The sequence below is a fragment of the Lepisosteus oculatus genome, chromosome 3 (assembly GCF_040954835.1).
Source record: "Lepisosteus oculatus isolate fLepOcu1 chromosome 3, fLepOcu1.hap2, whole genome shotgun sequence".
NCBI lineage: Eukaryota > Metazoa > Chordata > Actinopteri > Semionotiformes > Lepisosteidae > Lepisosteus > Lepisosteus oculatus.
The window spans coordinates 58,170,117-58,196,791 of record NC_090698.1 but is presented as its reverse complement, the minus strand read 5'-3'; the positions used below and the strand labels follow the sequence as shown (position 1 = coordinate 58,196,791).

Here is a 26,675-nt window from a genome sequence, read left to right as displayed (position 1 = left end):
GTATGTGAAGTGAGTGAGGAAGATGTGCTCGACAGAGACAAATGGAGAAGAGCAACCAAAGCAGCTGACCCCAGGACAGTCTGGGACTAAGGCTGTGAAAAAGAAGAAGAAGAAGAGGAAGAGTTGTCTTAACCAGAACAACATGTATACTCACATAGCGTATTTCAGTAGTTTGGTCAAATAGTAATGAATGCAACAAGACAACAGGATTTATAGGGACAGTATATTACAATGTGGCATAAGTCACATGAGGAATGAATCAGGGAACAGGTGCAAGAGTGAAGATGGGGTGGAGGGAGGGGAGGTAGAAAAGATGTGCAGAATGCGAGATAATTACTGTATACTGTATATCTGAGAGCAAACGTACAGTATGCAAGATTAGAAATGTGACCACCTCCCAAATTTCTGTTTACATGCTCCCTCTGTTGTTCGTTTTTAAGAAGGAAGATATTCTGAAGATTTGAATTTGAATGTGAAAACTGATTTGGTTCGTACAGGTCTTACATAGACAAAGAATTGCCATGTCCTGTTTCAGAAATGATCTGTTGTGAAAAGAAGCGAAATTCCTCCCTGATTATTGGAGGTGTCTTGGCATCATCAAGCCCATGGATAGTTTCTTCATTGTGTGGTCTTGTAAAAATGTCGTACAGAATGATAGAAAAAAACTTTTATTCTCTTCCTTTGGGGAACAGTCCTGTCTTACATACTTTTACCGTTCTTTGAAAAATCCAGCCTGTTACTTAACAGTGTTCTACAAATGTGCAGGAATCAGAGAGTACATTGTGTACTCTATATTGTGTGAAGGATAAAGAAAAAAATCCAGACTAAAGTATACCTTCATTATACACCACAAAGCAAAGACAAGTTCCTGACAGAAGAAAAAATGTGCACTTAGGCAATCCACCACCCTCAGCTCTTTAGATCTCAGTAGCTGTCACAGTTTTACACTCATGATTGTCTTGACTAATCAGCTCTTAACGGTTTTTGCTTGATTAACTTCTACAGGTTCCAGTGCAAGTATGAATGAGATTGTATCAATTCCCTTCCCATGACTTCCGAGAGTAGGAATTAGAAGACACACGAGTAGAGCGTCTGCAGTAATTAAAGAAAAATCTGTCTGGTCTTTATGAGTGCACTTTTCCATCCTCTATAGAAACACCAGCAGTTTGTAAGATGTACTATTCTTAAAAGATGAGGTTGTGCACCATTTCTCAAAGTCATTAATATATTGTAAGTGAAACGTGGTTAAAATCTGTTAAATGCAGCACGTTTTGGAGCAAATCATAAAGTCAGTTTATACTAAACATTAATCTGAAAACTGTAGAAAGACAAGTTATATTTGAGAGGCAATTGTAACCAGCATGTAATCAAAATGGGAGGAAGAGCTGTTATTCCTGTGATGTTCTGAACATCAGAACGCATTGATGAGAATCTGTGGCCAATTTGTTTGCCAAAGCACAGAAAAACAATATTTCCTTAATCTGTTAAGGCAAATGGTTAAGAAAATACTAAACACATACAGGGTACATACAGCATTTCTATTTGGCCAGTGAGGGCTGTACTTTTTGACAGTGAATGGACACATCTTTGACGTCTGTGATGTGATATGATGTTGCCTCTGTACAGGTCATACTAGGACTGCTATTGCCTCCCTCTATTCTGAGTCTGGAATTTAAGAACAAGGACGAGATGTCCTACATGCCCCAGGACCAAGAGGCCTACCTGCAGGAAAAAGAGACCGAAGAGCCAGAGAAGCCGGTGAAAGAGAAGGAGGAGGAAGACATGGAGTTCACAGTAAGATCATACTGTGGGACGCAGTACAACGCCGTGGTGAGAGCACCCACCTCAGCCCCCACCCCACCCCCCTTTGGTATTTCTGGGTAGCTCTACAGAGGTACAAGGAAAAGAGGAAAGAACACACATCCAGACATTAAGGAAGTGCAGAGAAAAAGCAATAAGGAGCCAGCTGAACGCTTATGCTGTATTCCAAATTATATACTGTATCTTTTATTTAACAAACCGTCAATGTCTTGTCACTAGAGTCTTCATCGGGACAAACATATTTGGCTTACTGAAAATCCATTATGTATACAGTAGAAGTTTCTCAACCATCTGTATTCCATGTGAAAGGAGAATACCCTTTGTTTCTAATGAGAAGAACTGTCAGTAGACATTGCCTCGGTAGAACTGTCGCCAGCAGCCATATCACCCTGCAACTCACAACTGGCAACCCACTGAAGCTAAGCAGGTGTGAGCCTGGGCAGTACCTGGATGGGAGACCTCCTGGGAAAAACTAAGGTTGCTGCTGGAAGAGGTGTTAGTGGGGCCAGCAGGGGCCCTCACCCTGCGGTCTATGTGGGTCCTAATGCCCCAGTATAGCGACGGGGACACTACACTGTAAACAGGTGCTGTCCTTCGGATGAGATGTAAAACCGAGGTCCTGACTCTCTGTGGTCATTAAAAATCCCAGGGCGTTTCTTGAAAAGAGTAGGGGTGTAACCAAAGGGGCCAAAGTCAGATTCTAACACCTAACGAAGCTCCAGTGCACAAAAATCCTTTGTTTAAGTTGCCTGTTGGTTTTACCCATATGTGCCACAGAGACAGGTGATCAGTTTGTGCCAGTGAAGCTTCTTGTGTTGAAACATTGACAGTGTGTTAAATTGAAGGTATATTTTGGAGAATAGCATGTGTGGTTGGCTGACTTTACTTTTAGCTCTTTTAGCTCTACTGTGCCAAGGATTTTCAGGTTTATGAGCAGTGCTGGGTATTGGACTTATACAGTACCACCATTTATCTGAATGTGGAGACTCTTGCATTAAAAACATATAAGCATGTAACTGTAGATTTCTACTATTGAAATACATGGGGATTGTTCTTCCCAACAGATACATAGACAGGCATTAGCTTTCTTAGTTTTTAGCCAAGCAAGCCCTTCTGTGTCTTCCTGATTGTTTCTATATCCTACCTTCAGCAAACGATGTCTTTGGAATGTAATGTCTTTGTCTTTGGTAATGGTTTGGCTGTTTGTGTGTCTCTCTGTTCTGTTTTTTTTTACAATTTCTAGCAACCCTTACTTCAAAAAAATATAGAGGTATTGTAACTGTTTAAGTCCAGTGCACACATCTACACTGAAAACATACTTTCATCCATGCCACAAATGGTGAATCTGTATTTGATGACCAGAAACAGATTCTTTCTACATCTCTGAGTAATTGTACTGCAGCACTTTCTCACTGTTTCATGCATATGTCTCATGAGTGCATATACTGTATGAATCTTCAAAATTAGGTCAATCTGAATTTTCCCAGCCTTTTCGGTTTTATCCTGTCCGTGTTTGTCAAACCATGCAGTATATCATGGCAAACTGTAGCGTTGAATTTGCTTGTAGACTTCATTAAAGCAAATGTTGTGAACGGATTACCAGAAAAGTACAATGAATCTGCACTTTTGAAAAGCCTCACAACCTAAAAGAAGGGATGAGTATCCATGAAATAATGCATACAGTTAAGGCATTGAAGGAAGAAGCTTTGATCTCAACTGGAACCTAAAGGATAAGCTCAAAATAACAACTTGATGTGGTCAGCAGGTCTGTGGCGAAATGCAACCCAGGAAAATTTATATCAGCTAACAGCAGCACTGGCTGGCCTGAACAAATTCTATCTAGCCAGAGTAATGCATGTCACACTCAGAAATGTTCATTAAACACTTGGTGGCATCTGTGCTGAATCTTCCCTGGCTGCTATGCCAGAGCTACACACATTTAATCCACAGCAGAGTTCCCGTCTTTCCAACTCATTTGAACTCACGCTACAAGCAAAGAAAACACACCTGCAAAGTGGCACAAAACTAGCCTTTCTTGACTTTCTTTAAATTCCTGTAGCATTGTACTGTATGTAACATCTCTGCCGAGCTAGTGCACATTTCAGGTTCTGTTATGTCAATTAATGACACGTTTTTGGAAATGCCCAGTTTCTCCCTATTGAAATAACTTGAAACTACAAACAGGTCATACTAGAATAACACATGAAATAACAGCTTCCATTTATGTGGAGAGCAAAAGGTCAGGATTACAATGAATAAACTTGCGTATTGTTTTTATTTATAATCTTGGGGGGTTGAAGTTTCAAAACAATTCCTATAGAAGTGGTGAATAGTACTGTACGTGAATGTGGATTATGGACTGTACCTGATGATGAAATGATCAAAACTGTTATATATCATCTTATTGCATTATTAAAGAAAGAATAATAAACATGTCTCATTACAGAAATTTTAAGACTTAATGCATCATGATCAAAGTACAAAGTTCAGACAACAATATAACAAGTAACACACATCAAATAAATTCATGTATATACAGCAGAATATGTGCCACATAACGCACTGCATAAAGTGTCCAGTTTTATCTATCATGATGTCTTTTCCATATGGGTAACTCTGTTTTGGAATTTGACTTAACTATAGTTAAGAGACACATACTGTAAAAAAAACACAGAAATACATTCATCCTGGTCAGGACCTCAGAGCTTCCTTCAGGTTTCAGTGGCACAAAGATCATTTGTGGAAAACTGAATTGCTTCACAGAAAGCAAACCCAGGTTGCTGCAATACAATTAAATAATTTCCCAGGAGTGCACAGTAATTTCCATTGTCAGGATTTTGTGTTCCATTCATTGGATTATGATCTGTGTTCTGTCATCCCAGATTACAATTTGTTTTTATGCTGTCTTTTAAGTCTAAAATAAAATGGAAACTGCACATCAAAGCAATGCTCGGAATTAGAATGCATAAAAATAGCTTGGAGCTTTGGGGATTTCATTAGTAACTTCCTCCTGTGACTGAGCACAATTTGTAGTGGAGATGGGGGGGAGCTTCAAGTGCAGTGTTCCATCCTATACTTGTTCGTTGTTATTGAAAACTCAGATGATCTAACCCTTTTTCTCCTCCATTATTTGTTAGGCCATGCTGGGAAAAGTAAACAAGGAATCTTCCAGAAAAAAAGATGTGGAGGAAGTCCAAACCAGACACAGGTTCATACCGCTTGGGAGGAAAATCTATGAGTTTTACAATGCGCCCATTGTCAAATTTTGGTTCCATACAGTGAGTGTTTCAATAATTATGGTACTTTTACTACTTCAACAATACTAATTTGTTTGTTTCATTAATACACTTTTTTCCAGGTGCTATCTTACTTCAGGGGCAGTGTAGTGTAGCAGGTTTCTGGGCTCATGACTGGTGGGTTGTGGGTTCGAGTCCCCACGGCAGACATTGCACTTGTACTGTGAGCAAGGAGCTTTACTCCAGTTGCTCCAGTCCACCCAGTTGTCTGAATGGAGGCCAGCAGTGTTGGGGAGTGGTCTTAGCAATGAACTGTCCAAGAGTTAATCAGATTGAGCTGATGTGGCTTGGATATGGAAAATTGCCTTTTATTGCCTTTTATTTTATTTATTTTTATTTTGATTTAATCCATCATTAAATCTACCTGCTGGTTGATTTTGGCCTTATATTTTCACCAGATTTGTTTAATGCTGACAGCAGCGTTATCGGCTTGTAAGCTGATCTCAGAAGCTCAACAAGCAGGATCTGTTCAGTACTACGGAAAACCGAGTTGCTGCTTTGATGGAGCAGTAGGTGACACTGTTCCTTCTGGTCCAGTACTTCTAAAACCAATGTCCCAGTTTGGGGAGACTGTGTTGTTCTTTGGCAAAGATATTACATCCAGGTCTTGGCTATTGCATTCTTTTCTGGGCTTGTACAGCTTGCTAACATTGTATGGCTGTATTTAAAATAAAGGCTACACTGGCCAGTTAGGTACTCCACTTCAGTGAACTAGGTCCCTTTCTATAGGACATTTGAAATCCTTTGTAATGAAAAGTGCTATATACTGCAACTACAATTAATTTTAGGTTCATAGGATCCTTTAGCTTGTATAATATGTTTAATATTCAGTGGTTTAAGATATTTCAAATCAGGTTAATCAGTAGCTTTGGATTTCAGGATGATATTCTTGGAAACATTCTTTTAACAGTGCATATATGTACATGTTGCAAATAGTGTGAAGATACATCCTCTGGAAAACACATTAACATTATTTTCAAATACATTTTTTGCCAGAGTTATCTGCAAAGAATTCCAAGGCTGACACACCAAACAGCTGGCCTTAATGTTTTTCTTAAATTTTGACAGTCTATACAATCTGTTGTCCATTCCATGCTAATCGTTGTGCTTACAGCAGAAATTAATAAACTATAACTGACATAAGATAATAAACTTACGTGTGTTACTTTTAAAAAAGATCCAAATGTGTGGAATTAGCTTCAACTTCAGCCCCGAACCAGGCCTCTACTGACTAGGAACAAGTAATAGGTTTATTCCATGCTGAAAAAAAGAAGAAAGAGAACACAACGTTTCGGCCGTGGAGCCTTCTTCAGGTGTGAGAGAGACAGGGCCCTGCTGACGCAGCTACCCACCTGAACCTCTACTGACTATACTTACAGCGTTATTACAAAATGTTTAAGGGGATGTCATTCCAGGCAGAAATTGCCTCCGGAGATCTGTGACACAAGGGGGTACTAAAAGGTTAACCTTTATTGAATTGTATTCTAAAGTTGCAGTAAAACAATTCTCTGTAGGTAGAGCTTTAAACGTATTTCAGTACTCCAGCCTTCACCCAGCTGCTCATGTGTCATGAGGCCTGTTCTTTATTGTGCAGATACTAATCCTAGCTTTTCACATGTTGTTTAGATGGCTTATGTTGGCTACCTGATGCTGTTCAATTACATTGTACTAGTGAAGATGGACCTGTGGCCTTCACCTCAAGAGTGGATTGTAATTGCGTATATTTTTACAAATGGGATAGAGAAAATGAGAGAGGTAGGTGTTCTAAAGCCACAATCACCCTGTATCTCCAAGGTTCAGACCAAGATATTATGCAGACATGAAAGTAAAATAATATCGATTGTAGTAGGATGTGCAACTCTCTACCACGGCAGTAAGAAAGCCCGTCCTTCATATTACCGATGCCTTTTATTCTAAATCTCTATACTTCGTTATAACGATTGTGTCAGTCGTTTTTCCACAATATTTCTAAAACTTGACAATTTTCTCTCACTCCATTCTGATGTGAACCATTCAATATCTGCTCAGTTTTTATAAGGTGTTCACCCAAGTACAGTAATTATTTCTCCTACATTGAACAGTCAACCTCTGCCACCTGCTGGCCCAGTTGAGTATACACTTTGTGATCTGTTATATTTTACCCCTGCTCCTTTACATATTTTTGCACCCATCCAGTTTTCTAACCACTTGTGGTTTCCAGTTTGATTTCCAAAGTAGTGACCCTACTCGTTACAGAAAGGACCGATTTCACGATTACAATGTATTTTTATTTTTGGTTATTGCAAAAACAAAAACCTCATGCACTTCAAGATTTTCAGATCCATATCCTTCAGATCTAAGGACAGCTGTCTTAGAATTTGTGCACTAACGTCAGCTTTTCTAAAATCGCAGACTACATGATTCACACACAAAACATTTTTAACTGAGAGAACATCTCTTAGATTTGGACTTTGGATTCCTCAACAGCAGCATTCGTAATGGAGCTTGTGTTCCGCAGATCCTCATGTCTGAGCCGGGGAAGCTGCTACAGAAAGTGAAGGTGTGGCTGCAAGAATACTGGAACATCACTGATCTCATGGCAATCCTGATCTTTTCTGTGGGCTTGGTACTGCGCCTGCAGGATCCTCCTTTCATGAGCTACGGCCGAGTCATCTACTGTGTCAATATCATCTATTGGTACATCAGGCTGCTGGACATTTTTGGAGTCAATAAATATCTGGGCCCATATGTCATGATGATAGGGAAGATGGTAAGAACATTACAGGGCTCTTTTCTGGATACATCATATGCACGGTTAAGTGTTGATTAATCCTACTGTCAGTAAGGTCCCCAAATTTATATTTGAAAAATGAAACAAAAGAACCTGTGTAATACTTAATACTGTAAGTCCTGCTACTACCACAGTAACATTATTAATAAAATAATTAAGATATTATTGCTTTGTATACATCCAGACAAATGAAACTAAATGTACTTTGCAGACCCCTGAGACCTGAGAAGTATCACATGAGTGATGTTATTGTAAAAAACATATTTCTTGTTGTCAAAGAGTTGTGCAAGCACCTTGTTTAATGTCTCTTAGATTGAGAGAACAGTGTGGTTATGAAACTGTGCACATCTAATTGCAGTTTCCCTTTCCTTTTTGACAGATGATTGATATGATGTATTTTGTCATTATTATGCTGGTGGTCCTGATGAGCTTTGGAGTTGCACGCCAAGCAATTCTGAACCCCAATGAGGATCCTTCCTGGATGCTGGCCAGGAATATATTTTTTATGCCATACTGGATGATTTATGGAGAGGTGTTTGCAGATCAGATAGACCGTAAGTCATTAGTCATTCTGGGAATAAAGAAGTATATTACCATTGCATCAACATTTGGGATGATGGAAAGTATGTACTTGAAAATACAATGTTGGTAAAAGGATAACAACAATTACAATGTTAATTTCAAAAGTGCCCGACAAACATTTAGGACTAGAAACACATTTTTTTAGATCTCTAATACTGTAAAAATTCCTTAGTATTAAAGTATTTCTAAATAGATTGTGTCAATGCAATGACATACTGCCACATGTCACATGGTAAAATATTTACAAAATATCTACATAGTTTATTGCTGCCTTGCAGCGATGCGGCCCTGAAATGAATTCCTGGGGTACTATCTGCATGGTATGCTCTTTCAGTACTCACGTGGGTTTCCTCCCACAGTCCAAAGCCATGCTGGTAGGTTAATTTAGAACAAATTGACTCTGGTGTGTGTGCCCTGTGATGGACTGGTGTCCTCTCCAGGGTGTATCCCTCCTTGTGCCCAATGCTTCCCAGGATAGGCTCCAGGCCACTGTCTGCTGTGTCCTGATCTGGATAAGCGGTTTTTGAAAGTGATGATGATGATGATGATGTGATGTACAGGGCAGCCCAAAAGGAGACCTGAAATAACACTGTGATTCTTTGTTTCAGATGAAGTGAATAGTAGGAAGCCACGGTACAGACCGAATGAAAAAATCTGGCTGATCTACTTTCGAAGTCTTGGAACGTGGCGTAACAATGGTCCATCCTTCATTCTTTCCTAGGCCATGCCATGTCATTTCATGCCTTCCTGTAGGGCTTATTGACAGGCTTGTGCACCTAAAACAATTAATTCAAAGACCATTGTTAGGGCCATCATCCCCTCCGTTTACCTGGTCCGCAGACACCTGCAGTGTTTTCACCATAAACGCCATCCCAAGCATTGAAATGATGCTTGCAAAGGATTCACGGACATGTAGGATCTGCCGGCGGCACATTCCACCTGCCGTTCATCCATCGTCGTCCGTGTTTTTTCACCTGGTTCAGTTGTAAACGCCCGCACTACGTTGCAGATCCAAAACTGCAAGTATGAACTCTGTTATTTCAGTTCTCCTTTGGGTTGCCCTCTGAATTCCACTCATACGTTTGGGATGACGCAAGGAAATTTCATTTGTTTGTTACCTTAATACAAACAGTAGCAACTGAACCACCCCCAGATGGAAAAAACATATGATGTATTTTCAATACATTTTTCATATTTTTGTCCCCAATATACAGATCACAATTCTTCCAATAACAGACCTTCTGATACAAAAACAATATATTTAAAGCATGAAATGTTTAAATATATTGAAGATCCAAGTTATTCACATGAAAAATATATTATTAATATATTTTAAGGTACATATCCAGAACATGTTCTTTGAATCCACTTAAAAGAATTTTATACCATTGACTTCACAAAAAGGTGTATTTCAGAGCCTGCAACACTTGACGCTTTTCTCTTATCTTTTTTTAGCTCCGTGCGGCCAGAACATTACAGCAGAGGATGGGACTTACGTAACACTTCCTCCCTGTAAAACAGGTGCTTGGATAGTGCCAGCCATAATGGCTTGTTATCTCTTAGTTGCCAACATCCTCTTGGTAAATCTTCTAATAGCAGTGTTCAAGTAAGTTCAAGCTCACTGGTGCACTTGTACAATTCTCTTCCCCGTAGTAGTAATAGTGCAAGCACTACTAGGACACTGAACGTGTGTTGAGAATGGTTTTACTAATGGCTGACTTGTTTACAGGAGAGATTTACCTTTTGGATTTCAGTTAGAAACATCTTTTCCAAAGATAGCACCCACAATCCTTTAATCCATCAATTATCACAAAGGCTTCTTGGGAGAAAGGGGTTTTAGTTTTTCAGACAGCTGTGAAAGACAGAGGCAGCCGGACAGATATCCAGAGAACAGTAGACGACTATGCGTTCGTGTCTCCACATTTCCCAATGGGTATGTTATTGTCTTGCTGCAGTAACACCTTCTTTGAGGTGAAATCCATCTCCAATCAGGTGTGGAAGTTTCAGAGGTACCAGCTCATCATGACGTTTCATGAAAGGCCCGTTTTGCCACCCCCTCTCATCATCTTAAGCCACATGACTATGGTCTTAAAGCACCTGTGCTGCCGTTGGAGGAAACACGATGATCAAGATGAAAGGGACTACGGACTGAGTAAGTGAGATGAGCAGAACGTCAGCCTGAGGTTCAAAACTGCAGACATGACAACTGAATCACGCCAGTCTGTAAGATTATGCAATGCTTCTGTATCTAAAATGAAAGCACAAGATGGATAATGTTTACAGTAGGTCCAAAAATGTACTGCTTATCCCTGCTGGACCCAGCAGTTTATACTCATTTTACTCTATGAATAAGCTTTGACTTAATATTAATCATGAGATCAATACATACAAATTTTTAATTAAATTTTCTTTTCTGTTTGTATAGTTCAGAGCTTCTTAAACTGTGCCACTGGTATTCCATGGAAAGGTCTCTGATGTGGTGCAGAATCAGAAGAGATTTTGTTTAAAAATGTGGATCAGGAGCTCTATGCAGCTTTTCAGTAGTTACTGTGTTCACATTTCACAGTGAAATTCTATGACAAAAAGTTGTTTTAGTTCTAAGTACATGTTAATTCTTGTAATAACAGTGATGGTTAAAGTCATATATAAAAATCAATTTAAAATTATGTTGTATGCGTTGAACAGTCTGAGGTGTTCAATGTGTATCACCATATGAAAAGTTTGAGAAGCAGTGAATTTGTATTTATAACTTTTTTTCAAATAGAAAAACCCTTCATGTTAAGAGAAAAAAAAATACTTAGGATTCAAGTATATGTTATATCTTTTGAAAAAATCATGGTAGAAAATTTTAGGAGTACAAATTGCACAGACACACACATAAGAAACCATAAGAGTAACTCTCACACACTCAATCCCATACACATTAGTTGACAGTCAGAGCAAGGATATTTTAAAAAATGAAGGCGTCACTGCAGTTTTGAACTGGATAAGAAATTGACTTAAAATGTTAGACAATTTTAGGATTTTAAAAACAACTGAAGAAAAATTTGGGATTTTTTCCTTCACATTCTAGAATTGTTCATCACAGAAGATGAGCTAAAAAAAGTACACGACTTTGAAGAGCAGTGCATAGAGGAATACTTCAGAGAAAAGGACGACCGCTTTAACTCTTCAAATGACGAAAGGATCAGGGTAACTTCTGAAAGGTTGGTCCTGGAGTCACTGTGATTTTGATTTTATCTGAAAAACGGAGCGCATCTACTAACGAAATTAACATTTTCTTATGCTTGGTATAATGTGTACTTTCAGTGGTTTGAAAAATGAAATACAATGCTGGTTGGAAAAAAACTCCATATTAGGAGCAATTTTTAAAATGATCATTTTAAAAAGAAATATTTCTCACGGAATGAAAGCTCTGAGCTGAATGTGCAGAATCCTGGGAAAATATTGTCCAATATGTACAGTATGGAGGGGCAGGCTCTTTTCTCTCCAATTACTCTAATCCCCCCCGCCACACATATTTCTGCCGAGGATAGTCGGTGTCTCTAAATTATCCCTGTTTGTCTCCCCTTCAATGTACTGGCTTCCCATTCATATCGTGGTCCTATCATGGGGCCGATACTTTCAGGACAGGCTCTGAGTTGCCGTGATTCTTAACGGGAAGAGGCGGCTTTCTCATTGATGGATCCTTTCTGAATGATGAATTGATATGTCGTGTTTAAAATCCCACTTAAAATGACATTTGCAATTGCGTTTTCTTTGTATGTACAACTGTCACTCAAAGACATGTACAGCCTATTTCACGTTGTGTATTTTAGAGTTGAAAACATGGCCATGCGTTTGGAGGAAGTCAACGAGCGAGAGCACTTTATGAAGGCCTCCTTGCAAACTGTGGATATCAGGCTAGCCCAGATGGAAGAGATCATCGGGCGCATGGCTTCTGCGCTGGAGAAAGTAGCCGGCGTGGAGAGGGGTGAAATGAATAAGACCAGGTCTAGGACCTCCTCAGACTGCACTGACACTGCCTACATCCTGCGACAGAGCAGCTTCAACAGCCAGGAAGGCAATGCCTACAAGATCCAAGAAGCCATTGAACAGATAGGAGAGGAGTCCATATCCCCCACTTCACCCACCATCATTCCTCGCATGAGAAGTCACTCCTTTTATGTAGGGGGCTCCAGGGAGAAGAGTGGAATAGACAAAATCGAGGGCTTTTTCAAAGAGAGATCCCTGAGTCTGCACAGAGCCAGCAGCTCGCAGTCTGTGGCCGCTTCCAAAGAGCCCAAGCCTGTGCCACTACCCATCAACACACTGTCAGTGACCCATGACTCCAGAAGGCCTTCCTCTTGTATTGACATTTACGTCTCAGCCTCTGATGAGTCCCACCCTGCGCCTGAGACTGACAGCGCACCGCTGAGGTTGCCACTGCAGAGAGATTCCTCTTTGCAGTCAGAAATCATGGAGGCTGTCCTGACCTACAGCGCAGTGACTGATAAGTGTTCTGAGGCAACAGGAGTTTTTGAAGACAGTGCAGCCGTAGACCTTTCAATGGGCTCTTCCCATGTCACTGAAAGTCTCCAGCACTGGGACTTGGACCCTCCTCAGCATCTGGAACGCTCAAAAAGCAGTCGCTACCTGTCTGCTGCACCCCTCTTCCTTGAAGACACGCCCATGGTCAAATCCCACAGTCTCATGTTCACACCCAGGGGCTATTATGGAGGCCTCGGTGTCCAGGTGAAAGCCGCAGAATACACCAGTATTACTGACTGTATTGACACTCGTTGCGTTTCTGCCTGTCCTGCCAGCACGCAGCGCTCTGGCTCTCCCGGCGGCTCCTTCGAGAAGCCCCAGGATCTGAGTATTTCTCATCCTGAAAGGGAGGCCGAGCTGAGCCATCCAGGGTCGGACAACGAGGAGCCTGAACCCGAGCCCAGGAGAGGGGGCTTCGGCCCAGGCAGTACCCTGATGGGACCGTTGTGCGGGCCACGGTCTAGACTGGAGCGAGCAAACAGCTGCTCCTCCGAAGACTCACACACAACAAACGCGCACACTAGGAAAAGCTTCTCTATAAGCGATAAAATGGACAGGCAAAGGAACTCACGGAATCCCTTTCAGAGGAGCAAGTCAGCCAAGCCAGAAGGCAAGACAGACAGCTTCTCGATGAGAAAGCTGACAAAGACATCAGCTTTCCGCAGTTTTGACAGCAGGCAGAATTACACATAATGAATTGTGTTTTGTGCTTCCTTACATACACCAAAATATTATTCTGGGGTGCGATGTCCACCCTTTTAGTTGTTTTTGAACCCTACGGCATATGTTTCAGAATGCCTGCTTAACCATATACTTATGTAGTTTTTCAATCTCCCAACTATCTATTAGGAATGAAGTTACAATGCCTCAAACCAAACGTGTTTAGCAGATAGAATATGAAACAGGAAATGACAATCATAGTCTGTTTTTCTTTGTCTGTTGTGTGATCCAGACAATTTGAAGTGTTAAATAATCTTCTGATCAAGCCTCAACACTTTGCTTATGCTTCTCAATGTTTCCACGGCTTAATTCAGTCAAGTATTTGGTATGCAACTGGATGATTACACTCTAGTCATTTTGGTGTCTGAGGACGTTCTGGAAGCAAGAATACAAATTGCTATGTTAATCTATTTTTTGCACAAAAATACCATTAAGTCAATTCAGTCCGTAAGTGGTATCTGTGAAACTTATAAATTTGGATTTCTTGGGGAAACTGTCACCCCGTTTCACTGTCCTAGATCTTTGAAACAAAAGCAGATTCTGAGGTCTGAATCACTCCAGTGCCCGGGTAAGTGCCCGGGTAAGAAATGTTTATGTGTTTTAAAGAAAAATGTATAGGATCTTAAACTACTTAATTAAATCATGCACCTTTTAACCTTGTAACCAAACTTCAATATTGATCAGAAATGTCAGGTTTTCAAATGTCATATCAGGGCATGGCAAATCAAGAGAACTTTTATCTCTTAAGAATCACATTAGACTTGAATCATTCCATCTAACTGAAGTACCATATTGAAACAATTTCCCCAAAGGCTTTTTGTTTGCATCACATGTAAATCTAAATCTAAATCAATTTTTAATACATCTACTCATATTTATTTCAAAACATGTTTTTAACCCTTACATTTCAATATTTCCTAGTTTTAATAGTTTTTTTTCCCTAAGAAATCCTGAGATGTATATTAAACAGATATTCAAATAATTATTTTCTGAAGTCATTAAATTCTGCACTGACTTAAACAAATACTGAGCACACAGTCAATACTTTTCTTCAGGTACTGTACATGTGCAATATTTTAGAAGTAAAAGAATGATATGCCTAAACAGTCTCCAACTTTTGGCCCTCAATTTTGTAGTCTATTTCCTTACGTTTTTACTCATATCTATACGAGAACAAACAAAATCACCAAATAAATAATGCAATGTTTGCAAACAAAAATAAAGTACAGCTGCAATGTGGATTATGAGAATAAAAGCATAAAAGCAAAGAGTGTTTTATGTAGGACACTTTAAAACAGAAGGAGTGCAATATTTTAAGTGCATGTTTTTTTGTGTGATTTACTTCACTGGGACTTTACATAGTTTCTAGTTCCTAGTTTAAATTGGAGTTTTTACTAATGAATAGCTCAAGTTATCTTCATTTTGTTTAGGAACAGGTAAAGGTTTTGGACCTACTTGAACATCTTCATTTTGTTTAAATGGCATAATAAAATATAATTTACTTTATAAATATAATGAAACAGACTAAACAAAGTACAGCTACCCTAAATTGAGTTGAACACCTCATACACAAATACAGTACAGTATGTAACCTGCGTTTCACGTCCAGTATATTTTAGGAGGAGAATTTCTGATTACTTTCATGATATGTTTAAAATGTGATATTTTTAAACAGTTTTATACAAGCTATAGGATGGAAAAATGTTCCAAAACATTTTAGTAATGCAACCTGAAGCTCAAGACAAATCTTAGGATTAGTATAAAGTTATGTTTACCCGATAACTGATATTGGCCGAGACATAGATTTACAGTAAACACGTTTCTGGCAAGAAAACGAAGATGTCACGGCTCAATTGGTGCATTTAGGTCAGGCTCCTGAATTTTTGTGACCAAACCTGGAGCATTCACCATTAACTTGAGCACACAAAGTAGCATGGGCGGGCGAAACCTTTCATATGTAACTCTTAACTTTGGTCATCATAACACTTTACAGTGAGATGACAGTTGAAAATAAAAAAGCCCGCTCTGATAGTTCACATTATTAACCCTCACACCTGTGAACAGTCATAACAAATTCATTCTCTCTTACACACACCCAGCCGTCACCAAATGAGACGTGATAACGGGATTCCTCTGAATATTTTACCCTTCGCAATGTTGTTAATATTGCGGGTTAAATAAACCCTTTCAATGTTTCCACAAAGCTTTGATTTACTCAGTGTGGTTAATTGGCTCTGGCTATGGTTTGGTCATTGTTACTTCATCTCAGGCTGTAGCACTGCTAGAGTTACACCGAACAGAGCGATTAACTTGTTAATCTTACAATGTTCCCTCTCGACACTCCCAGACAGCAGCCCCCCCCCCCTCTCAGTGAGCAGTGACATTGTTAGAGTGTAATTTACACCATTGTACCTGTGTGCCTTCAATAGAGTTCAATAGCAGACTCTCAAAAACACCAATTTTTAGCATGCTTGTTATCATCGCACTTTGTCAATTCATATTTGAGAGGTAATAAGCCAGTTTGAAAAGTGAACATGAGCACTAACAATTTCTCCAGACATTACAACATTATATAACAAATTGTATCATTAATAATATACTGTACATGTTGCATTTCTAAAGTGTTTTGGTATGCATATGCCCTAACACAAATAACAGAATAATACATAGATATTAAACATTTCTTTGCACAGAGAGGAGCATACCACAAAGACACATCTCCTGTCTGAATGTAAACAAAATATATTTTGTTATATAGATGCATATTATTAAAAATGCAAGTCAGTTATCATCTTTAAAAACAATAATGGCCAAGTATGCTTCCTTCAAGGTCTTCAAGGCCATCTATTGGAAACACTAACTCTCTGCTGTTACTCTTTTATCGCTTTCTCTTTATTGCTTTAACACTGAATGTGTCTCTTAAATCGAAGTACATGATATTACACAAAGTATCTGCCATTGCTTCCTTTCTTAGTAAATGCACTGAATGCCATAGAAGGAAATATTTCTGAGCAGAAAGCTCTCTTCTGTTCTTAAGTGGGAATGTTACAATCCTGTACTTTCATGGCCAATATGCACTGTGAAGACTGGAAAGCTCTTGTTCAGTAAAGCACACAGATTTTTGACAACCTACCTACTATGTCTAAAACAAAAGCATCAGTGAAGGCTCAGGCATTCTTGCACAATGCTGACATAGATGACCTAATATTTCAGAACGTTCTGACACCTTTGCAGTGGTTAAAAAAGAATTGCTTAATCACTCTCAGCTTGTCTGAGTCTTTTACTGTCTTATCTGAGGTAGTTTATGCCACCTGTTTCGCTGTTTATTTCTGAATCAGTGTTTCAGTGAAGAACAATGCAGCGAGCATTGTTCTGTCTCTGGGCTGACAGTTCTGTTTCTTCTTTCCTGCTTTCCATCAGATTCAAAAAGTAAAGAACCAAGCTGCAATCATTAACATTTTCTAGGTAGTTTCTGTGCTGGCAGTACTGTTGACCAAAATACTGTACCATTGCCAAAGGCTTTTTATTACGTAAACATTATCTTCCTGGACTCCCTACAGTGTGTGCAGGGGACTCAATTTCTATCCAAACTGAATCAATAATGTCCCAAATGAAATTAAATTTAAAAATAAAGGACTTGGGACCAGTCAGGATTCCTGAGAAAATAACAGTATTTAGCATTTTGCAGATACAATGTTTCATCTGTAAATTAGTTGTAAAGGCACAGCAATACAAAGCAAAAGGACACATGCAATGATGACATATGTTATTTCCAGCAACAGGCTCAGTACTGTTATGCAGAATATACACATCCTGCTGAAAGATCTCTTGCACCTTCTCTGTAATTTTCCAATGTAGTAAGAAGCTGGCATCTTCCTTTTTTGTGTTTATGAAGTGGGATCATACGCACAGATAGATTTTGATGAAAATTAGAATGGCAAATGGATCTTGGACCTGCACATTAGTGTTCTGCTGCATCAGAACCAAAACAGGGCCCGTGAAAGTGACTTCTGACCAGTTCTTATAAAAATTAGAAAATATTCCTTGAAAAACAACAACAAAAGCTGTAATAGTGAGAGAAAAGACATGGTTTCTGTGTAATGGGGTCGGTCACTGTACTTCCTTTTATGAATGCTGAGCTGTGTGTTCTTCAGGTGTCCTGATAATGACAGATTGACTGTTCCTCAGACAAATATGGCTTTTGATCAAGGCAAACATTTGCCCAAACTGCTCCCACACTGGTACAGTACTTCTCAACTTAAATAATAATTCAGGTGGGTAGCTGCATCAGCATTCGTTGGCTGCAAAGGAACAAGTAAAGGTTTATTCCACGCTGAAAAGCGAAGAAAGGAAATACAACATTTGGCTCTGGAGCCTCTTCTTTTTTCAGCATAGAATAAATCTTAAATAATAATGATTTTCAATACCTCCTTCTAGCTCCCATCTCATGTTTCTGCAGAGCAAGTAGATATTCCAGTTAATATGTATTTCTAATTTGGAATTATTTCTAATTACAATACTTGCTATGCAAGTTTATAGACAGCTATAGGAAGTCTCTAAAATATTTTTGGGTCCTTGCACTTTAAATTATGTTGTAATAATATGCAGATTTAAAACTTGTGATTGTTTTACGGACATGCATAATGTTATACATCTGAAATCTTGCATCTTTAGACTGCTTTTGCAATTGGGCATTTTGATCACATAATCTGCTACAGGGCTTGTTTAAGAGGGTAACAAAATAAAATATCAGATTTACTCACCTAAAAACTATGATGCATGAATTTTACAACAGACCACAAAAGCATTTGCAGCTCTGTATTTACAGAAATGATTGACCCATTTTTTCCTCACAAGAACTAAAACCTGCAAATTTTTTGGAAGTCCTATGAAATATTAACAAAAAATCTATGGATATGCTTCTTTTTTTGCATAGTACTAGAACAATAACCTATTTGATCTTAGTGAAAAAGATTATCTGATGGGTTTTGCTTTTGATTAAATATTTAATAGTATAGTACTTTCCATCTAGTTCTGTGAAGTGAATAACATAATGCATGTATTTTTGACAAATACCCACATTAGATTATGTTAAATTGTAACATTATCAACAAGTTAAAAACTGCCAAAAAAAGAAATTGAAATAATTCCAAAAGCTACTCTATGTTATTTTTAGCCTAAAGAGCTTTCATCTTACTGGAGCTTTTAGTAAAAAGGTTATGATTTTTAAATGTATATTTCAATTTATATTATTTCTTCAACAATGACTGCAGTGAGATCCTGTAGTGCCTTAATATCCAGGCTAAACTCATGGTCTGGACACCCCTTTATATAATTTCCTCTGAACAAAAGTGTAATTGTAATCAAGTCTGTATCTGACAAATGGTCGACTGAGGAACAATCTCAGTTTTCTTTATCAGGACTCTGCGATAGCCTACTTTAATTCCTATATACATATTACTATATCTAAATGACATCATCTTAAAATCCAGTCATTATTTCTTAATTATAAGTGTAGTAACCAGCAACCAGGTGGTTTCAATGGGTGGTTATGCTGGAAGTCAACTATTACCCAGCTGAGCTAATAGAACTCAAAGGCTTTGTTTATTCTATGCTTTCTGAATATTTTATTTTTGCTGTTCTTGAGAGTAAAATATACATTCTAATCTACATTCTGCAATAATGGGCTTGGACCTCCACTTTCCTTGTAGGCAAACTTATCACGCTCTACAGTAAAATGTCTAATATTTTGCCCACAGTTTGTCCTCAGGGAAAAAAAGGGGCCATGATTTCAAAGACACAGCTACCAAGTTTGATTTGATCCAATTTTACCTAAAAGACTGTCATGAGTTGTATTTTTTGTTGGTGTTTTTTCTGTAAGACAAATGTACATAAGGTTATTGTCAATTCACTGGAAATGTTTTGTACAGCTCGGTGTGTGTCTGTTATATTCGATGTCTAAAGTGATGTGTGAAATTATTCAAGGAGCATGAAAGGTGAGCAAATTTATTACCAAATCACAAGTATTGGTTTAATTTTGATACCAAACACTGGTAAATCTTGTATGGTTGTGCGAAAATAAGATACAATTTAAACACTGTACAGTATTTTCTAAATATTTTCCTATAGTATACAGTTTTGTGAATTATATAGAATTATTGTCCAGTTTATTATGTTTGGTAAGCACTTGTATGCTAGTATTGAGTCTAAGCACACATGCTTTTGCAATAATCGTGTAGTAAAAACTAAAGCAAATTATCTTCCAGAAGTCCCAGTTTATTTTGTGTCTATTAATGCATGCAGTTCTTTAATTGAGTTGTAATGCATATTGTATAAAAGAGAAAAAACACTATATAAAGATCATTATAGTAGTATTTTAAAGAAAAGTCAAATATTTATTCCTCAGTCCACTAAGATGTGAATAGGTTAGTTTTTATAGCATGCAGTTTATATAACCATCAAAAAAGTTTACATGGATCACATTGCCAGAAGTGCTGAATGAAAGTCTGGAGGAAATATGCTGAGATGATTTCAGTAATTCTTCTTTAGTAATAGGAAGAGCAGTGATCTGAGTCCACAGCACTTTACTGAAACATTACTGAACTTCAGCAGATGAAGCACATAATTGTATGATAAAAATGGAGTATTTTAAGAGATGTATTTAAGTGGATGTAAACATTAAATGTAAGACAGGTTTAAAGTGCATATATATACAGTATAAAACAATCACACTTCAATACACTGTGTTGTAAAGCATTAGTGAGTGGATCCCCCAAAATATCTTTATAAAAAAACTAAATATCTAAATCAAACTGTTTTCTACTGTATTCAAACTGGATTTGTTGTAAGGCTCTTCTTTCAATTTATGTCATAAATTATGTCATTATGAAAACAGTGTGTTTTTTTATACTAACAGAATAGTGTTTATATGCATTTACTTGATGATACTTGATGATACTTGAGTTATATTACTTTAAAATATAACTAAGACACCACAATTAATAAAGAGAAACATGACTTCAAAGCAGTCCACCTTCACAAGCTTTTCTTATCTGCTAGAATCATTCAAAATGTTGAGTTACACTATGGTGCTCAGATGGCTTGAAAGAGTATTTTGTATGACTGTAAAGCCCAAAAGACACTGAATTCAAACATTTTAATCAATGGACCTTCTAGATACACATCTTTCTTCTCACCCATAAACATTCCTTATGCAGAGAAAAAAATACATTTGTTCTGCATTATACAGTATCAACACTCTATATTTTATCTAATACAACTGAGTTTGCCAACAAGCACACAACCAAAGATCACAGGGAATTATGTAAAGCACCATACTATAACAAATGTCGTACTTTTATACGAAAACCAGTAAAACCACCCAGTCTCTCACAAAATGGTGTCCACATGTCATGAGTGTCAATTAAACTCAGATGTGCATCTGGTGTGTTGCCTGGTGCAGCGGGCTAACATGGACAAAGTAAACATATGACAGCACTTTTTGTGTCTTGGAAATTGTTTTCTCTCAGCAGCTAGACTTTAAAAATGTGCCCGTGCTTATTAAAACCAGTGTCCCGCTGCATGATTCTCTTAACTGCCTGGTAAAAAAAAATTAACCACACAATTCAAGTAGCTGTTGTCCATTTGCTAATCCAAACAAATTCTCCAGCACTGTAATTCAATAAAGCATTAACAAGATATTTAACAAAGTAAATCTTTGTTGGACACAGAGCATACCATGGTGTTAAGTGATGATTCACACGGCTGTGGCTTCCATTCAACACTTTTGTTAACCTGTGGAATATTCTCTGTATGCAGGAAATTGCCAAGCATGCATTTGTCTATGATCTGATTTCTGGTAAAATCTTGTTTTCTGGAATTCAAGAATAAAGTTGGTCATCTTTGGTTTTGTAAATTCATTACTACCATTAGCGTCTTCCTTATACACCAAGATAAAGACCATAATTATCTTTGCAACTGCAGGTTTATTGGGAAGTTACAAATCCAAAACAGAAATTAACATACTGTACATTAAATCCCTAGTATCCAGATTTCCCTGCCAAACACCTCAAAGCAACACATCATGGGGGTATACTTTAAACAAGTAGTTTATTCCACATTTGGAGTATAGCTACAAATATTTTTAAAATTGCTTTGCAATATTTCATACTGTAGGCATATCCGTACATAACCACACAATTTTCATTCCCAGGTTTTTTCTTTCCATAGTTGAAAATAGGAACTTATTGGATTGGCAATTGGAATATGTTCTCTGGATGGGATTTACTATCCCTTTTTTAAAATCTATTCATTCAATTAAGGATCACAAGGAATTCGCTAAAGATTTCCAGTCAAATTACTTGTATGAAGGATTACTTTTTATACAAGAGGTTGGGTGAAAATAATTTTACAAAGTTACATGTTACAATTATCTATGTAGTGTCTGTTCAGTGCCTTGCACAATAATTCAGACCATTCTTCTGATATCCCATTTTGTGAAATTACCAGATGCATACACATTTTTAAACTTAATATTTTAGTCAAAATCTGAATGCTGAGAGTAAGATATGTTACTGGAAATTTCAGCAAAAATTAAAGAGAAGAAATTTAAATAGGATCATTGCAGCACCTTGAACTCAAACTTATGCAGAAATTGTAGCTGCAAGTCTTTCTCGGTAAATCTCCAACCTCGTACAATTTGTTCCTATTCATCTTGTCAGATTTGTTCAAGCTCTCTCAGGTTGCTTGGGGATCGCTTATAGACAGTGGAGTTCGATGTTTTCAACAGATTCTCACTAAGAATCAAGTCAGGATGTTGACTGGGTCACTCAAGGACATTTGCTTTCTTACTCTGAAACCACTCCAGTGCAGCTTTGGTCTTGTGCTTTGGGTTATGGTCCTGCTGAAAGGTGAGTGTTCACCCCAGTTTGAAGTATCTTTGCCACCCTGACATGCAGGCCTATGTAGCCATGACCCTGCTGGTGCTCATCACCAGTTATGAGCACCATGACAACCCTTTTTTCAGCCTCTCACAGCCTATGACTTGCAGTTTTACAACTACTCAAATTTAATTTATGGCACATTTTGCTGATTTGTGGCTGGGTTTCATTGTTTGGTCCAATTGTTTCACTGCTCTGGGGAGAATGTAATCTGCAGATTTTGCACCAGATTACACTCGCTCCAGGAGCACACACCCAGCCTGCAGCCTCTACACCTTCACCCAGAGCACACAGAGCACCTCACTCCAGGATCACACACCCAGCCTGCAGCCTCTACACCTTCACCCAGAGCACACAGAGCACCTCACTCCAGGAGCACACACCCAGCCTGCAGCCTCTACACCTTCACCCAGAGCACACAGAGCACCTCACTCCAGGAGCACACACCCAGCCTGCAGCCTCTACACCATCACCCAGAGCACACAGAGTACACTCACCTCTAACTCCTTTAGAGTTGCCGTAGGCCTCATGGTGGCCTCCTTTATTACGGCTCTTCTTGTCTGGACACTCAATTTTGGAGGACGGCCAGTTCTGGGCAGATTCAAAGTTGTTCCATAATTTCTCACCTTTTTAATGATGGGCTTCACTGTGCTTCGAGGTATGCTTCGAGCTATCTACAGTATGAAAGGAAACCTTTTATTACATTTTTCAGTAGTTAAGACAAGTCCAACTGGGATGGAATGACAGATGTAATTAATTTAGATGTTGATTATTGTCTTAACCCATCTGGCTGAGGGAGTTTCACCCCAGCCAGCTGGACAAGGCCCCCAGAACCCCCCCCCAGGAGGAATGAGCTCTGGACCTGTTGCATGGGCAGGGAAGGATGCAAAGCAACAAACACTGGGAAGGTGTGTTAGAAACCTGATACTGGTGCACAGGGCGGCAGGCATGGGTGAGGCTAGCACTCTCCTTCAGCTAAACGTTTCTTATAAACTCCATTAAAAAAAAAGTTAAGTGCTCAACACTGCACAACTAATTATTGCTCGTCTTCCATTTTTAAAAAATTACAATATAATAGAAACTACATTTTTTAAAAAATTCTTCCATTGAAAGCTGGTGAAAAACTCCAATTAGAGAGCCTTATCTTCCTTCATTAAGTTTCCTATGAATTGTAAGACAGTAAATTAGAATATACATATATTTACTAGAATTACACTTTACAATCGTATTGTGTAACCGCTAGCTTTGACTTGCTAGAATTTCTTTACTGCATGCTTGCTGTGGAAAAAAAGTCTGTAAACTTTCATGAACCTCACAGATCTTCCCAAATCCAGTGTTGTTCATGTACAGTATTAAAAACAAGTAAAAAGGGGTGCTTTGCCTTTCTGTCTCATTTCCAAGGCACAATTACTAAGAAGTTGATATCCTTATCTAGAAGTGTACATGTGAGAGTGAACTTACATATCTCCACTAAAATAATTCTCAACCAGTGTGGTCCTGCTAACAGCAAGCAGCACAAATACTGTATGGTCCACCCCTTCTTAAACTGAGATCACTGTTGACCCATGTTCCAAAATAAGGTATTGAAAAGGAGGTGGCATGCTAACATTATTGTCCCTAAAACCTGAGTAATTCTTTCAACTACCAACTGAGACCAGATGAACATTGTTAAATATTTTTGCTGCAAACACAAGACATACTGTACAATACTGTATACTGTGTGTCTGTGCTGTCTCTTGATTATACTGTCTCAGAAAGTGTCATTAGATTCTGGGCACTGACTAGATGAACATTCCACATGCCTTGAAAGTCTTTCCAGAACAGACCCTGAAGTTTAACGGCTTTAATATACAAGACCTAATAAACAGAACAGTGTGCTCTTCAATTCCTCCTCACAGAGAAATGACAAATAGGTTCACACACAGCATAAAATGTCAGGCAAAACTTATAGTGAGCAGCAACTAATGGGGAGATTGGTTTTATTTCACAAGGGTTAAAACAAATTTCACAGGGCTGGAATAAAATGAAATCTGTATTTAAAAGTTTAAAACCTGTGTGTAAAATCTTGCCCCTAGTGTAAAAAAAATGTTGCTTCAAATTATACTGAAACACTGTAAAATGTTGTGTGAGTAATGGTCCTGTTTTTTTTTTAATCTACAGGGAAAGCCAGGTCTACACCTAGCACGTTATACATATTAGAAAAGTTATATCTTGACAAATATCCATACGTCCTGTCTGTGACTTATCCGGGAGTAAAAATGTCTATACGGCTCTGAAAGTTCAGTAGGTGCTGAGGACAGGCTGGCGCTTCTATACAGTGCTCTACTGACCTGTTACTGCGTGACAGTAAAATTAAATACACGTACTGTGCTTTTAATGTCCAAACTGTCTATTCACCTACATCGACGCTTATCAGCACAACAGCATGTAGGACTACCTGAACTTAGAAATTGCAAACGCAAAAGAGTGCATGTCTTTTCATGTTATATCAAAACATTTGGAAAGACAACACAAATATCTCGGAACACCAATCTCTAACATCAAGAATTACCTAACATCAAGGTTTACATACAGTGGCGCCTTGTGGCCTGAAAGAGAGTTATGTAGCGACAGGGCTGCAGCAAGCAATTCTATTCAATCCGGAACAAACTCCAAACACGTAATGCTAAAACAACTTATCAATCGTACTGCTGTGGCCTTGTTTACATCTTAATAGCTCCTTATCGGTTTTGCCTTTAGTACAGTCCATTAGCTAGATACTGCACTGTACCAGTGTAAAACGTATCCGCCGCCCGCGCACCAACCTTAGACAAATAAGCCCAACATGTTCTACAGTACAGACTTTTTTGTTTACCCCCAGACGCTCAATTAGATGCGTTTAACTATTTAACCTAACCGATTAAGAGAGTCCGGATATTTATAAAAATGATTTCAAGTCATAACAACGGACAAAATTCACAAGAGGGGAACATTTCCCTCTATATACAAATCCCGTCCCCTTCGGAGGTCTGTGGCTCCCCCACATAATACGGAAAATGAATAGTTCATACGGTCTTGTACTTGAACTAAACACAGGTCCCAGCGCAACAGAAAGGCACTGCTGTCTGTATGCTGTTAGTTATGTGCTGCATTCGAAATGACCAATCTCCATCTAAAATCACCTGCATAATGCGGTCATTGCTCTACACTGTTGGTCTGCCCGTGTCATGTTCCTCTTTCTGCCTGTAACACGACAGGACAAGCCTCTTCCAATGCCCTTTTATAAAGGATAAGGTATACATGTAAAAATCAAAAAGTGCTATAATCATGTTCATAATACCACCGTGTAATAGTGAAAGACTTTGGAGTTTGACGGTAACGCACGCTATGGTGCTGTGCCATGTTCCCTCTGAGCTCAAGTTCACTCGCAGTTCACGGAAAAGAACATTCTGTCCTCCGCGGCGGGGGCGGGGCAGGGCAGCTGAGTGGAAGTTACAGCAACAACGTGATCCGAACAACACGATCTGGGGCATCCTCAATAACAAACGACGTTTGCTCAGATAGAGGGACAAAAACAAGGTCAGGCGAAAAAAAAAAAACAATCCATACCGGACAGTATATTGAAATACCGATACAGTAAAAATATTGCCTATAAAAGTCACTTCGATGCCGTGTGGAGAATGGGAGAGATCTGCTGCACAAGACCTGGCTCTTGCTGCACATCTGAGACACTGAGACAGACGGTCTCAACGCCAGGAAATACAAGCGATTGAGTTTGAATGTCACTTATTAATAATGTATACTGTACGAGACAGGGTTGTATAAAAGCCACAGTACAATATTGAGATCCATGAGGTTCCCTCTGCCTTATAATGGGAAAAGGCACATTATTACGTATCTTAAAGTAATGGACTGTTTGGAATCCTAATAGAATAGTTACATTAACATGTTTAACACAAAAAACTACCATACCTGTATTGTATTACATTTCTTGGATTTATTTTAAAAACACTGTAGAGATATTCAATAGTTCCAGAC

At 38.6% G+C, this 26,675-nt stretch overlaps 1 protein-coding gene and 1 long non-coding RNA gene across 10 annotated transcripts in view; one reads left to right on the top strand and one right to left on the bottom strand.

Annotated features, from left to right (window-relative positions):
- The window catches only part of trpm3 (transient receptor potential cation channel, subfamily M, member 3), a 227,348-nt gene extending 207,369 nt beyond the window's left edge, over positions 1 to 19,979 (top strand). For 4 of the 8 annotated variants that reach the window (XM_015367507.2, XM_015367487.2, XM_069187305.1 and 1 more), the window contains 9 exons: positions 1,627 to 1,794; positions 4,959 to 5,099; positions 6,744 to 6,872; positions 7,615 to 7,866; positions 8,267 to 8,441; positions 9,925 to 10,075; positions 10,425 to 10,621; positions 11,543 to 11,675; positions 12,288 to 19,979. In XM_015367507.2, coding sequence (XP_015222993.1) covers positions 1,627 to 1,794; positions 4,959 to 5,099; positions 6,744 to 6,872; positions 7,615 to 7,866; positions 8,267 to 8,441; positions 9,925 to 10,075; positions 10,425 to 10,621; positions 11,543 to 11,675; positions 12,288 to 13,692 — 2,751 coding nt within the window. In that variant the 3' untranslated portion in view covers positions 13,693 to 19,979. Of the gene's footprint in view, positions 1 to 1,626; positions 1,831 to 4,958; positions 5,100 to 6,743; positions 6,873 to 7,614; positions 7,867 to 8,266; positions 8,442 to 9,077; positions 9,168 to 9,924; positions 10,076 to 10,424; positions 10,622 to 11,542; positions 11,676 to 12,287 lie in introns of all 8 variants that reach the window. The other 4 variants (XM_069187304.1, XM_069187302.1, XM_069187306.1 and 1 more) reach the window with 2 other exon arrangements.
- LOC138237732 (uncharacterized) overlaps positions 1 to 26,239 on the bottom strand; it is a 117,830-nt gene extending 91,591 nt beyond the window's left edge. The window contains exons 1-3 of one of the 2 annotated variants that reach the window (XR_011189095.1): positions 25,981 to 26,239; positions 23,156 to 23,332; positions 10,618 to 10,717 (exon numbers count right to left, since the gene is read on the bottom strand). This is a non-coding gene — a long non-coding RNA (uncharacterized lncRNA). Of the gene's footprint in view, positions 1 to 10,617; positions 10,718 to 23,155; positions 23,333 to 25,980 lie in introns of those variants that run through there. The other variant, XR_011189096.1, reaches the window with a different exon arrangement.
- Positions 26,240 to 26,675: the final 436 nt, after the last annotated feature.